General features: G+C 42.2%; 1 protein-coding gene across 1 annotated transcript; it reads left to right on the top strand.

The window, feature by feature from the left end:
* Positions 1-3,718: 3,718 nt before the first annotated feature.
* On the top strand, positions 3,719-9,627 carry vsx2 (visual system homeobox 2). Its single transcript, XM_053435017.1, has 5 exons — positions 3,719-4,154; positions 4,523-4,607; positions 5,126-5,249; positions 8,403-8,583; positions 9,008-9,627. The coding sequence occupies exons 1-5, from the start codon at positions 3,719-3,721 to the stop codon at positions 9,328-9,330; spliced, it is 1,149 nt and encodes a 382-aa protein (XP_053290992.1). The 3' UTR covers positions 9,331-9,627.
* The last annotated feature ends 5,104 nt before the right edge of the window (positions 9,628-14,731 follow it).

Raw genomic sequence — 14,731 nt, 5'->3', positions numbered from 1 at the left:
ATTTAACTATCTTATGCACTGTTTGGTTTAATCTATAACAATCGATCATTTGTATAAGTTAATCGCTTAAAATGTTAAAAAATTCATATTATTTCTAAACTAACTAATAAATGTTCTATCAAGTAAATCGTTTCCATTTCCATTTATTATTGAAGTATAACGTACAAAGCCTGACAGAGGAAGTTAAGTACAAGTATCTCAAACGTGTACTTAAGTAGACTTACAATACAAAAAGTGTACTTGTTTGCTTTGTCCCTTATTAAAAAGTGGTATCGCGAAGGGATAATTTGCAGAATCCTTATACAATACTTCAAATTTCAGTTTCAGTTCACACAGGCTGTGACCAGACACTTGTTGATGCCGGATGACTGTTGAACACGGCTCAGTCTGCTGAGTGTTGATGTGGAAACAGACCTGGCGTCCTCAATATGCTGCAAGCCCTGGTGGCTGCCTGTCACCCTCAGCAGCCACCCTGCAGCCGAGCAGCCTCTCCGGGTCAGTCCCCGCAGAGCTGCCCCTCCGCATGGAGACAGGGAGGGAGGGAGAGGGGGAAGGTTGGTCACAGCTCATCCATCCATCCATCCATCCATCCGCAGTGCGCTGCCTTGACCTCACATAGCCTCTGCTCCCTTATAAACGTAAGTCCGATGTTCCCCCAGTCCTTAAATTAGCTGTCAATTAGTACAAATTAATCAACTCCTCGCCTAATTAAGCAATGTCGACGGGCAGCTTCCAAACATGCCATTGTGGAGGAACCATGAGAAAGCTTGGAAACTCTTTCTTCAGGCGGGGTGGGGGGGGCGTTTACATGGCATCACATCACGCCCTGTAAGTGCTTTGGGAAAAGCATGAGGCCCTGGCTATGCTTCAGTGTTTTTTCCCCTGACTCGGCTCCACATGTGTGCTGTCATCAGGTTCCCTGAGCTCCTCTCAGCTCTGAGCGTCCCGCTTGATTCAGCAGAGACTGAATCGCACAAACAGGTTTTTAATCCTGATTTTTAAAGGAGGAAAATCACTCTCTGTCTTTGTGTTTGAGCGCAGATGAGTACATTTGCGACACTTTCGTCCTAAAGAACAAGATACTGAATGCACCTCTGCGAGATGAAGAGAAGCTCATATCTTGGATGAATGTGATGAGTTGAGAAATGATCTGCGTCTTCTGGAGACCACCTAATGTATTCAGTTGTGTTTCCACTTCTGCCGTGACCTTCCTGCTCATAAACAAGTCGTCTGCTTATTCATTATCACCGATGCATTTCAAGCTTTAGCAGCCACATCAGCAGGATGTGATATTCATTACAGTGGGCGGATTTTATTTTTTACCTTCAGCTCTTTGTCAGCGTTTGACCTCTTTTGAAGGTTATAGGCTGGATAAGTTTTCCTGAGCTGCTAACATGTGCTTTTACAAAGGTTTGATGACACTTTGTAAAGATGCCAGGAACAGGAGCAGGAAAAGTGAAGGAAGAGAAGAGGGGGAGGCAGATAAACAAAAAAATGTCCAACAGCTGTTTGCCTTTTAATCTGCAGCCGTCAGATCCTGCATGTCTTTGATGGGCTACCCAATCTACACGAATGACTGAGCTAAATCTTCCCTTAATCTAGAGCCTTATTAGGCAGCCTCTCTCCTGCATGTAAATCAGCCATTTGCACAGGAGTTGGATATTAGAAGTCACACAGAGAAAGAGGAGAAAGTGTCAACAAACAAACAGAAAAGGAGAGAGGGAGATATGGATTGCAGCAGGACTGATGATGGAGTGAGAGCGGCTGCAGTGACTCGCCTGTAATTGACAGGTCAGCCTGACTCGCACCCCTCCATGTTAATAAATGACTGGATCCCAGCGGGCCGATGTGTCATTAGCATATCCTAATAACATTGATTTCTTCATTAATAGAATTTCCACTAAATAGGCCCTAATTACTTTCAACTGGCCAACCACTAATTGCAGCAGCAATATTTTTCTCCTTCTTAATCAGCAGCTCCCTTCACCCTGTTTGATGTAAAGTATGAACGTGTGAGGCTTCAGTTTGCATCAAGTCTCCGTCACGGTTCATGTAGTTATTAAAACTATTTAGTCACGTCGTGTCACGTCCTCATCAGCCAGCATTTTTCCTAGTTTTGCTCTGTAAAATACGTGTTTATTATTTCAGTCTATTTCCTAATAGGCTTAATGCAGTATCACTGTGTTATCACTTCAAAGTGTGTGCATGGCAAGTGTGCATAGTAAACATTACTGCAATCCAAAGCAACAAAATGGACCAATTTCCCACTGTGTGAAATGTAATAAACATGAAAATGATGCCACTATAAGACAATTAAGGAAACAATAAATAATTACATAATTTTACACATTTGAATTTTCACCATATAGGCTTTGTAAAAATTGGTTTCATGTCAGTCACATTCTCTGACTGACTCTGACACACCAAGAATAATGTATGGCCTTGGTCTTTATTCTTTAAAAAGAAACTAATTATATTCAATTCAATATACTCTAATTAAAATAATTAATTATAGGCCTACATCCAAACACAGATGCCAACTAAAAATGCAAATACAATCTGTATTCGATATTGTAGTCTAATAATTGTTTTATTTAATTTCCTGACATGGAAAGTGTTTGTTTTTTTTGCCAAAATATATCTCATGTTAAAATTGAAGTGTTAGACCCGTATTATTATCATAATGTCTTAATTAGCCATTAACCAGCATATTGTTTCAAGGACTTCAGTACAGTTTGCAATAGGCCTATGGTTATTGGCCTATTAAGTAGCATTGGCCTTTTGGTATTATTTGTATAATGTCAAATTATAATAGTTAATAAAAGATAAAGACCAGTTGAAAATGTATTAGTTTCCTTTTCTGGCCCTTGGTCTGTATCGCTTTCTATTTAATCTGCTCACTAGTGGTATATAGCTGCTGCTGCTGTGGGATTAGTGCCACGCAGGACCGTGCAGCAGAGTGGGTCCGTATCGTCCAGCTGTCGTGGTTGTTGTGTTTTTGGTGTGGAGGGAGGTGGGCCTTTGATTTGCGTGTGATGAGTTTCCCCTGGCATCTGGAGATCAATTATCCATCCTTGTGTGTGAGCGTGTGGCTGCGTGGGCACAGATGAGTGTGTGTGTGTGTGTGTGTGTGTGTGTGTGTGTGCGTGTGTGTGTGTGTGTGTGTGTGTGTGTGTGTGTGTGCGTGTGCGTGTGAGGTAATACATACTGATTTATTCTTGGAGATTGAGGTAATTTCATCTAAACCTGCAGCATCTCAAAGTGTAAGAGGTGGGGAAACAGATCAGTGTGCAGGCCTGAGCAAACAAAACAGATCGAAATAGTCACATCATGCAGTTTTGTTATGAAGTCGGTACAAATAGCCTGGTTCTTTTGTGTGATGCAGTTGTCATTGTCAGCATTTCTCCTCCTGCAGCCTCGCAGACACCTCGCTCCTCTCTGGAGCCTGAACCCTCTCCCATACACTCCAGTGTAAATGCAGATATGTCTCCTGGAGGGCGGATAATAACATCCGTGATCCACAGGAATCCTGAAAGCTCGCAGCTGATTGGCTGCAGGCTGCTGCCTCTTGTCGGAATGGACCTGTTGGATAAAAGCGGCGTATTCTGAAGGACGCCTGTGTGTGTGTGTTAGTGGGAGGACCATGCACTGGGGACCAGCCTGAGAGACGCTGACATTACGCAGAACACAGGCCAAGTCCAGCAGCATCACCATCACCATGACGGGGAAGCAGGGCTCCGTGCTGTCGGAAAGTTTAAACCTCTCGGAGAAAAGCTCCCTTCGGGCCGCGGGAGGCGGCAGCAGCAGCCTCCATCAGCCGAAGAGCACCGCGACCCACCCGCCGCCCAGGTGCACCGGCTTCGGCATCCAGGAGATCCTGGGGCTCAACAAGGAGCCGTCCGCGGCCCCGAGGAGCGCGCTGGGCTCGCTGCCGGCCGGGGCGCACCTGATCGCAGCCAGGTCCGTGCTGGGCCACGCCGGCATGGGACTGGGTGTGGGTGTCGGGATGGGATTAATCGGTCCTGGTGGGATTCCGTCGTTTTACAGCCAACCCGCGTTTTTGGAGACGGTGCTGTCGGACGCACGGAATGTTCACCTGCAGCCGCACAGCAGGTCCGCAGGCCCGCTGGACATCAGCCAGTCCGCCAGCTCAGGTGAGCCCCAGTAATAAGGTGTATATAATATAATATAATGTATAATACTAGACTAAGATAATAATAAGTATAACTTATAATGGATACTAATATTTGCCTAAATATTACAACCACTGCAATGGGATCTTTGTGTTTTGCTTATGAACAAGCTACCTTTCATGTATTTCCTATTTTCTTTACACTGTATTATCATGATTAGCCTTCATTATTTTTCCTGTTATTATTACTGTTATTTCGTTGAAATGCAATATTTAAAATCAAAAGCATAATGTACACAGGATTGTTTTGTCAGTGTCATCAGTGTATTTATGATAAACGCTGTTATCTCTTTGTTTATCCTCTGTATTTTCTCCCTTTTTTAAATCCAGACTCTGAGGATTTATCTTCAAATGAACGAAAACTCTCAAAGTCATCTGTAAGTCAGAGCAAGAAACGCAAGAAAAGACGTCACCGGTCAGTCAATGTTTCTGCTCACAGGCTAATAATGTTATTGTTTTAAGGAAATTAATGAATTCACTGTTATTTATACACCATGTGTTTCACTTCAATAGAAAATCTGACCTCACGAAAATTGAGTTTTGCAATGCTGATAATTGCTCTTTGTGTTTTTATTTGGATGCAGATAATAAATCAGTCTAATTATTGATCAAATATTTGGTATAAATCAGCAACAGATTGATCAGACTTTCCTCCATTAATCCTAATGATCAGGCTTTTGTCTGACATGGTTTGGTACAGCAGTTCAAATGGATTCATTTAAAGACCCAAATTATTAAAAGATGGGGATTATTGCATCTTCTAAATATGAATTGTTCTTAACATGTGTGTTTTTATTCCTACTGTGTTTGTTTTTTTACTGTCGTTTAAATCACACAAAATTAAATCTAATTGCTAGTCTGCAGCATCTTCTTGGCACAATAGGCTCCATGTTGAACTTGTCATGTTTGAAACGACACCATGTTCTCCTGCAGGACCATATTCACCTCCTATCAGCTGGAGGAGCTGGAGAAGGCCTTTAATGAAGCTCACTACCCGGATGTTTACGCCCGAGAGATGCTGGCCATGAAAACAGAGCTACCTGAAGACCGGATACAGGTAACTGCTCTTTGGCTTCCTGTGCTTTTAGGAGATTAATATATAATACTATTTCAAATATTTTTCAAACAAGACCTTTTTTCCTCCTCTGTTTTTTGAGCATGGACCATTCTGCTTTTCTATTCCTTATTATTTTTGACATGGGAGATTTTTATTAATATAAGGGTATGCTTTTTTAGGTTTAATTTCATTAAATCCAGTTTAGATGAATTATATAGAGTCTTGTATGGTTCTCATTACAGTCCCAGAGAAGTACTCAATTCAATTTGGCCTAAAGAAATGCATTACGCAAGAAATAACACGCTTTGGCCGTTTTTATTTTATATTTGGCTAAAATTAGTTTAAATGATAATAAGAAAATACGCAAAAAGCTCCTAAAAAATGGTTTTAAAATATTAAAATATATATAATTGTTATATTTGTATTCTTATTGAGATGCTCTCAGCTAAATATATGTCCAAAATATATGGCTAATAAAACCCAATAAAGGCAGTTAAAGAGTTCAAGCACAGTGTTGCGTATATATAATTTAAAATGGCACCATGTAATCATCATAATCTTATAATCAGATAATCTTGTGATCAGTAGAAGCATCTTTAAAACGGGAACTTGCAGTTTCCCCTAAATTATAACCTCAATTAATTTGCGCGGATATTCTAATGGTTCACCTAATAAATAAGCACCTGTAGGTCCAGATGCAGTGGGCTCGTCCGTCACTGGTGTTAATAACCTGCGGTGATGTGTGAGAGGAGGCCGCCGGCTGCCTGTGTTTGCAGGCTGGGGCCAGGCTGAGTGAGCGGCCGCAGATCGATCACCAGAGCCCCGCTCTCTCTCCCCCTGTCTCCCCCTGTCTCCCTCCTCCTCCTCTTCCTCCTCCTCCTCCTCCTCCTCCTCCTCCTCCTCCTCCTGCTGCTGCTGCTGCTGGTGCATCCTCGCCAGGACAGATAATCTCTCATCAGCCTGCACTATAGTTGGATGTGAAACAATTTGTTCTCGGAGAAGGAGCCTAACGACCTAATCAAGCTATCAAGGCGGAGGTAGATTGCGGTGTGACCTGCACCATCCATCTGCCCGGGCTGCCTTTTTAATCTCATTCTCATTAACGGGCTGCAACAGTGGATAAATAATAATAATAAAAAAAAAGGAGGGGGAAATAAATAAATAAGCCACGGAGGGCTCTGCTGTACCTTAAATAAAATTAACACCCAATTTTCTCATTGAGTGTAATTAGTTAAATCAGAGCAGCTCTGGAGGCTGCTGCTGCTGCACAGGCGCATGGAGGGAGTTCAAATGAAATAACTACATTGAATTTATTAGCACGGGTCAATAGCGCTGCTCCCGGGAGTCCCGGTAGTTTAATTTCCCGTGATATTTGCCCGCCTGGCCGCCATCGATTGGGCCCGAAATTAACTTATTTTTCAATCAGCCTCGGCGCGCCCCAGGGTCGCCTCTCCTCACCGGGTTTCTTTTGAGGAGCAGAGAAGCAATTTCTTTCCTTTTTTCTTTTCCTCTAAAAAAGGGAGAGAAAAAAAAGTACATTGTATGAAATAAGGGTTATCATCAGAATTACCAGGGAGGGGGGGGGGGGGAGTGGAAAGCTCGGTCTTTTTCAATTTGATATCTGTCTGCTCTCTGGCCCCCTCCTCTTCCTCCCGGAGCCATCACAGGGCCCTAAGTAGAGTGTTTAACAGTCCTGTGTTGTGCCATACAATCAATGTGGCCCCTCACTGAGCTGACGATAACCTGCGGGGCCTTCAGCAGCTGTGGTCACAGTGTCTGCATGTGTCAAAGCATCTATAATGGCTCCATGCAGCAGGTAGCTGCAGATGAGGCCTGACAGGAGCCACAGATCCCTCTCACCTGGAGCAGGGGATGATGGGGAATCAATGCACTGAGTCAACTTCTGAAGTTACACTGAATCAACCCTGAATGGGTCGTGCAGCTTTAGAATAACCACTGAAATGTGGAAATTCAATTGCAGCAAAATACACACACGTGTTCCACTTTCATTAGGGGTTGGTAACTAATGGCTCCTGTAAGGTTAATATAGGAAAACCCATTCATATAAACAGCTTTGGGTTCATATAAGAAATGTTGTTGACTAATTGGTCTTAATCATTTGTATACAGCCACAGCACATCTGGACCATTTATTAACAAAATATGAAGTATTTAGAGATGGATTACCAGCATTCATGAATGCACCGTTTTAACTCGTACTCATGATATCTCATAACTGATTAATAAAGGATTAGTCATCATTTATTAATTGATAATAAAGAGAGAACTTCATTCATCGTTCATCGATTTGCAGCCAATTTGAACATCCCCAAAATATACAACATTGACTAAACAAGCAACACAGCTAAGAACATAGCACTGAATGGAAATATAGGGTACTGAGTGACAGGGTACAAATAAAAAGCTGTAACTCAGTGGCTTATAAAAGGGAATCCTGGAATGAAGGGATTATCTAAACTTCTCTGAAGCCAGAAAGGCTTCTACAGTCTTATGAGTCATTTCTGGCCATCGCAGGTTGAAGGTCACCAGTCACATTAAGTTCCATCATCTCCAACTAAAAAAATAGTGATCGTCGTAGAAATAGTTTTTTAAAAGTACATCCAATATTAACAGCCACATACTGTAGTTCCTTCGCTGGAAACTGCAGTAGTGCTTCTAAAGCTTGTACAGGATAAACAGATCATTTCATGATAGTTGCATTTGGGGTGAGGGTTATCAGTATCTGCATTTATCTTTTATAGATTAAGGTCAACATTTGTTATATAGAATATATAATACAGAAAAAAGCTTTTTCTGCATCTCTATGGAGTCATCATGTCCATGACAAATTGTAAATTATTACTATTTAAATTTTCTGAAATTAATCAATACATTAATTACAAAGAAGTGTACAATGCAGAAAATGTGTGCATTTTTGATTATATTATTATTTGTTTAATCCAAGTTCCACAGTTTTGCTTTTGACATATTATATAGTTCTTTATAATAATTATGGTTCAACTGTAAAATATCAAGCTTCAATTCCATTTATTTCTATATCTTGGAATCCTTGCCAAAATTCCAAGATTTGTATCAGCCTTTATATCGGTTTTATCGGCACGAAATGCTGAAGTGATGTGTTTTCCTGTCACAGGTCTGGTTTCAGAACCGCAGAGCCAAGTGGAGGAAGAGGGAGAAGTGCTGGGGCCGCAGCACTGTCATGGCGGAGTATGGCTTGTACGGAGCCATGGTGAGGCATTCCATCCCTTTGCCTGAGTCCATCCTCAAGTCTGCCAAGGACGGCATCATGGAGTCCTGTGCTCCCTGGCTGCTCGGTGAGGCTGACGCTTTGGGGATTTTGAGCATTTAAACCGTATGATTATTTATAGCCTTTTGTATAGTTGATTTAAGGTTCTTCACACATAAATATCATTTCTACACCAGTGACATAAGTTTTCATTTTGCGGTTGACTGAGTGAAAGTGTATATGCAGATTCTGTCTTCTTTTATATTTTAAGTAAAGGAGTTACTTTCACTTGCTAACTACCATTTAAAGCAAACAAACTTCCCAAGTCAATTCAGCACAGATTTGGTTTTAAATTCAAACATTTTCATCTTCTACCTTGGCTATGATTTACCCTTGTCCATTCAGACATTATATTCTAAACCAGAACTATTTTTGCTTGCTATTTTCAGTCCAAGATGGCTTACCAATCAACAGACGCAATTCTAAATCTGAATACCCGCAACTCTTTGCAGGGATGCACAAAAAGTCCATGGAGACGGGCGGTCCCCCGCCAACAGGGAAGTGTGATGAGACCCAGCAGCCCAGCTCTCAGAGGGCGGAGGAGGCTGAGGCGGAGGCGGAGGAAAAGAGGTCAGACGGCAAGCCCGCCATTTCTAAAGAGGAACTGAGAGAGAACAGCATTGCTGCACTCAGGGCCAAGGCACAGGAGCACAGTGCCAAAGTGCTGGGGACGGTTTCTCACGACAGACTGCAGGCGGGCAAACAGGAGAGACAGGCGGCCGAGGACAACGCCACTGATCCCCTGAGTCCAGCAGAGGAGGAGAGAAGTCCATAGAGACTGAGGACAGTTATTCTCCCGAGTGGATGCAGTGGCCCGGCTGCTCTCAGCATGTGTACGGACAAACCCCAACATAACACAGTGTCCCTGCAGAGTGTCATCCTTCATCGACTTCTCTGAAGTGGCCCGCATCTGGACTTTCTGGAGGAGAAAAACTCATCTGCCGCGAATGCACTTTTATCTGATTTATTCCCAAACTTGCTGTTTACTCACAGTCGTTATTTCTGGTGCATAGTAGAGAAGATGGAACCAACTCATATTGGTGTATATACAGAGTTGAATGAGTCAAATTTTATCCATTATAACATTTATAATATTTTGATTAGAACCACCAATCACCGATGAGCAGTCTTATGGGTCTATATGTTCCATTGTTGACGTTCATTTTAATGTTGCTTGTACCGTTTGTAAATGGTGACATTTGAAATAAGAACCATCCCACCGACAGTACTCTTTTAAGAGACAGAAAGTAAATGTTGTCCTATATTGCGCTGTACAAAATTGATATATTAATCTCTCTCTCTAAGGCACAATTTTAAATCATTTTCTTTCTCTTGTAGTCTTTAAAATGTTTGTGTATTCCTTTCCAAATGTGTATAACTCAAAAATACAAAGCATAAAAATAGAAATAGCCTTTTATTAAATGTGGTGTTTTCGGTGTCTATTTATTCCACTGTTCCTTTCATACCTGTGACAAATGATTTGATTGTCAAAGCATTACTGTAACTCATAGGCGGCGTGAAGTTGCCCTTGTTGTCGCTTGATGCTCCGCTGGCTGGGCTCATGAGGAGACAGTCCCCCGGCTGCATGCTCCGGTTGGTCCCTATAATCCGTCGCAGTTGAGAGCGTTCAATTTCAGATTAAACTAGGGGACCGGTGCTTTAGGGACGGGAGAAAAGAGTGAGAGCCCCCCTCCCCTTATGAGCAGGCCCACCTCAGCCTGATTTAAATCCACTTTAATAGATGGTATTAGCAGCCAACAGTCCGTTTCATCCTCTTATCTAAATACTTATCCCAAGTCTAACAGCTTTATATGTTGGCAATCTCCTCCCCCCCCAGGCTGTTCTTTAAACTTTGTATTAGGCCACTTGAACTCCACTCTACCGCACATCTATGTGTTCGCATTAGCCCTAATCCACGGAAGATTTTACACTTCATCCTCAGTTAGCTCTTTGGTTCTCTGTAAGGAGTGGAACCAGTGAGTTCCACTCCTTACAGAGAACTTAAAAGACAGCAAGAAAAAGTGATTATCAATATGCTGCTGCATGTCTCTGAACTGAATGGATCTCAGATTGAAACCATAGCGTCACCCAATGGAGAAAAGGTTGCCAATTACATTGTTGACGTGAGATAATATACACACAATAAGTAGTGATGGCTGGGGAAGGGACTGGAGTGTGTCAGGGTAATAAATGTTGAGGCATTGAACCTAGGACTAAATTTGATCGGAATATTTTGAGCTTTGTGAGGAAAGTTCATTCTTCAAGATAATGGACATTTTGTTTTACATTTAAACCTTAAAAAGACCTAACCTTAACAAACCATACATCTTCATCTGTTACAGACTACATTTTTGTGGATATATTCTGAAATCTATCTGCTACAATACGATCTCCAGAGTGGACAGTGATTCAATGTTTTGTTTCTGGTAAATGCCAGTCGATAAAGAGACAGCCACACTGAAGTTATTCTGGGTTGAAAGCTAATTTCATTGGTCCTCCTTCTCACTGTTCTGATGCTCAGCTACTTGCAATGTCCACTTCCTAAGTCACCAAAAGATGGCGCTATCTGTGAGTGATTATCAGTTTTTAGCCATGTTAGCTGCATATGTCCTCAAAGCGTCACTCCACTGTGGTCCTGACTGGAATATCTCAACAGCTATTGTTCGGATTGCCACAGTTTTTGAACATTCATGGTTCATAGAGGATGATTTTGATGCTCCTCCTCTCGTGGATTTATCACGTCCGCCCAGGAGGCGCCTGTTGGCTTGTTTGTTTGTTTGTCTGTTAGTTAGCAGCATTAAAAGAACGTTTGAGGGGTTAACTCAAAACCAGGCACGTGCACAGACAGAGCCCTAGTGGTGCTCAAGCACTGGCCCTTTTGCCCTGGATGAGAAAAGTGCCCTTCTGCTGGAGCCCAATTTTGTCTTCATTCATCAATATTTAAGAATAAAAATTACTCTCTCTGTCATCAATTCCACCCAAATGTGTAGTTCTTGTGAGAATGTCGCACCGACATGCTCCGCGGCGCTCACAAGCCCCCTCCTCCTCCACTTCGTGCTGATGCAGCTGAGCGCCAAACGGCTGCAGCCACTTCTTCTCTGACCCGCAGCCAGTGTTGTGCATGAACGAACGCAAAAGAACGCGTTCATTGAACACGTTCACTTTTATGAGAACGATGAACTGAACGCAACTCAATGACAAATAATGAATTTGAACAGTGAACACGTTCATATTGTAGCGTCCTCGCGTAGAGACGACAGGAAACGTCTCTCTTTATGTGTAACTTTATTAAAGTCCAGCGAACAAGACACATTTCTTGTTCGTAACTCTGACTCTCCTCTCATCCACCACTGTATTCTTCACTCCCCTTCCTCATTCACCCTTGATACGCCAACTCATCAGCCAATGAGAGCCTGCCATCCCACAAAACTCTACAGCCATTGGCCTAGAACTGTCACCCCTACCTGTTCACTGAACCTCAGGACATTTCAATACTTTCTCCTCAGGAGAGACGCTGTCTAAATCGAATGCTTTCATCATGTCGTTGCTCAGTGCCCGTAAAATGTCCACGATGTAGCCTAACCGAAACCAACTAACTAGACTTATCACTACGTTACCCATCAATCATGGCACACATATGCAGACCAAACAAGCAACGTATTCCAAGTGTTTTCTTCTCTGGCCAGTGTCTCGGCTCCGAACTGTAGTTGGATGCACACACAGGCAGATAAATGTGTAAGCTATAAAAAACAATAAAAATATATAATAAAAAATATCAAAAGAGTCCTGTACTGATAGCACATCATGTCATGTCGTCACAAATAAACATTAGTGATGTCCACAATCGGGGTGATTCTTACCTCTATATTGTTCTTTCTTCTCCTCTACTTTGCGGTGCTTTCTGAATTGTACACCTGATAATTTAATCTTTTTTTGATTCATCTTTGACTCTAACCGCAGTCTATCACCGTAGCATCAGGGACCCACCTGAGGAAGAAGCGCAAATTCTGTGCGAGCCGCCGCCTGACTGTTCACACAGGGAGCCATCCAGGAGGATGTTGTAGATGCTGGCTTGCCTGTCCACGGAGCCACGGGTGGTGACATCAGCAAATGTCCCTACTGTGCTGCCGAAATGAGTAGGTTTTTATACATCTCTTTGTATGCATCATGCTTCTATGAGGAACTGTTGTGAAGTGAAATGAAACTCCCTTATTTTTTTTTCTGTTCATGCTGAAATAAAGTGGATTCACTTGGTCTGACGTTTTCGATCACATCTTTTTAAAACATAGGGTTTCACACTACAAACCCTAAGGGGGTGGGGGGAAATGTTTTTTGAGAAAAGATTCCAGAATCATTCACTAGACTGGCACTCAGTAGAGCTCAACAGAGCCGTATGGTTCATCTCTGATCCATACAGCTTCCTTCTACCAAGTTGTGTGGTTATTGGTCCAGTAGTTTATTACATAAACCTGTTGATTGACAAATCAGAGATGAAAACATAACCTCCTTAGCATAGGTAATAAAACCTCCACCCATTCATCAAGGAAATGTCACTAACATTAATATTTATTAGAAACACAACAGGAAATTAAAAGTAGAAGCTAGAGAAGCAGAGGAACCCAGCAGCCAGCAGGGGGCAGCCTCAGGACATCACAGCAGAGTGTGATTCTTGTAAGGTCCGAAGACAAGGTTTGAAAAGTACTGGGTTATTCTCTAACAACAGGCTTTTAAAGTATGTTAAATCATCCAGTTTTATGCCAAAAATATAAAAGTAACTTTTAAGTAAGGCTGTCAAATATATGTAGTAAAGTAGAAAATATTTTCTCTGAAGTGTTTATCAAAAGCAGCATAAAATGACACGGACACAAATACGATAATTTGTCCATCTTATTATAGTGCTTAATTCCTTACAGCAACCATCAGGCTGTGTGACCTAGTTTGTAAAGCGTTCGACCCTCGACTCAAAGGACCCGGGTTCAATTCCCACTCCCATCTGTCTTATACCTGCCAATTTACTAAACTCTTAAAACTGAGAAGATTTCTAATGTTAATTGCAAAATATCTTACGCTATTTAAATTTATAATAATTAAATATAAAAACAGTAAGAAAAAAAAATGTAATACAAAAAAAATAAAAAGACTCCGCGCTGCGCAATGGGCTTCTGCGCAATGGGCTTCTGCGCAGGATGTGCGCAGTATGCTTGTGCGCAGGTTGTGCGCAGTGGGCTTCTGCGCAGAATGGGCGAGGAAAGGAGACGGACCGCTTTTCACAGCGCTTCTACCTCTGGTGCGTCCCGGGGTTTGAGGATGATGGTGTGACGTTAATATATTGTTTTACATTGCATGTGTCACGTCGTGATAAACCAGTCTCCTATGTCGCCTGTCACTGGTTATCTTGGCTCGCTCTCTGGTCGGTAACCAGCCGTCCGGACCGCTCCGTGAATAAGGAGGAGGAGATGTTTCTTTACTTGGAATGCGGCCACTTTATTTCTCGGATATACAGCAGGAGCAACACTCGTATCACCTCTAGGTGGTCCGTCACTTCTCGTTATACACACACTTTTAGCGTCTTTTCCCACGATACCCAGGTTCATTACGTCACACACTACAAACCTTCCTTAAAGGGGCAGGCCATACCTGCAACACAACAGCTCTCGGTCTCATATACAGATGGCAAGAGAAAGCAGAGAGGGATTTTTACACACTGTCTGATAAAGATTCCGACAGTAAAGGCAAGGGGTAGTGATGGATAAGGTTTTCTTTAACAAGTTAAGTCTTTCATTTTCACTTTCCACCTTAAAACTATGAAATGAACTGAAATATTAACTAGTTCAGAATTTAAATGGTGAACTATGAACGTGAACTATTCATGTTTACTTGTATGAACTGAACTTTCATCAGACAAACAGGTAATGACGGTGTTTGTGCAATCCCCCGACGTTGTTTTGTGATAAATTAACCACAACATTAGCGCCACTGAAAACATTACGTCGCAACTGGTCGGACGTTTCCTGAAAAATAAACAAACAAAAAACTCCGTGATTTCAAAGCCTTGTCCAGCTGTTTACTGCCGTGTGTCATGTTTACCGAAGAGGATAGGGCAGAGAGATACAGACAGACATACAGACATACATACAGACAGACAGAGAATTTAAAGGCAGTTTTACTGTTCTACA

The sequence above is a fragment of the Pleuronectes platessa genome, chromosome 11 (assembly GCF_947347685.1).
Source record: "Pleuronectes platessa chromosome 11, fPlePla1.1, whole genome shotgun sequence".
Taxonomy (NCBI): Eukaryota; Metazoa; Chordata; class Actinopteri; order Pleuronectiformes; family Pleuronectidae; genus Pleuronectes; species Pleuronectes platessa.
This window is presented reverse-complemented; position numbering and strand designations above follow the sequence as displayed.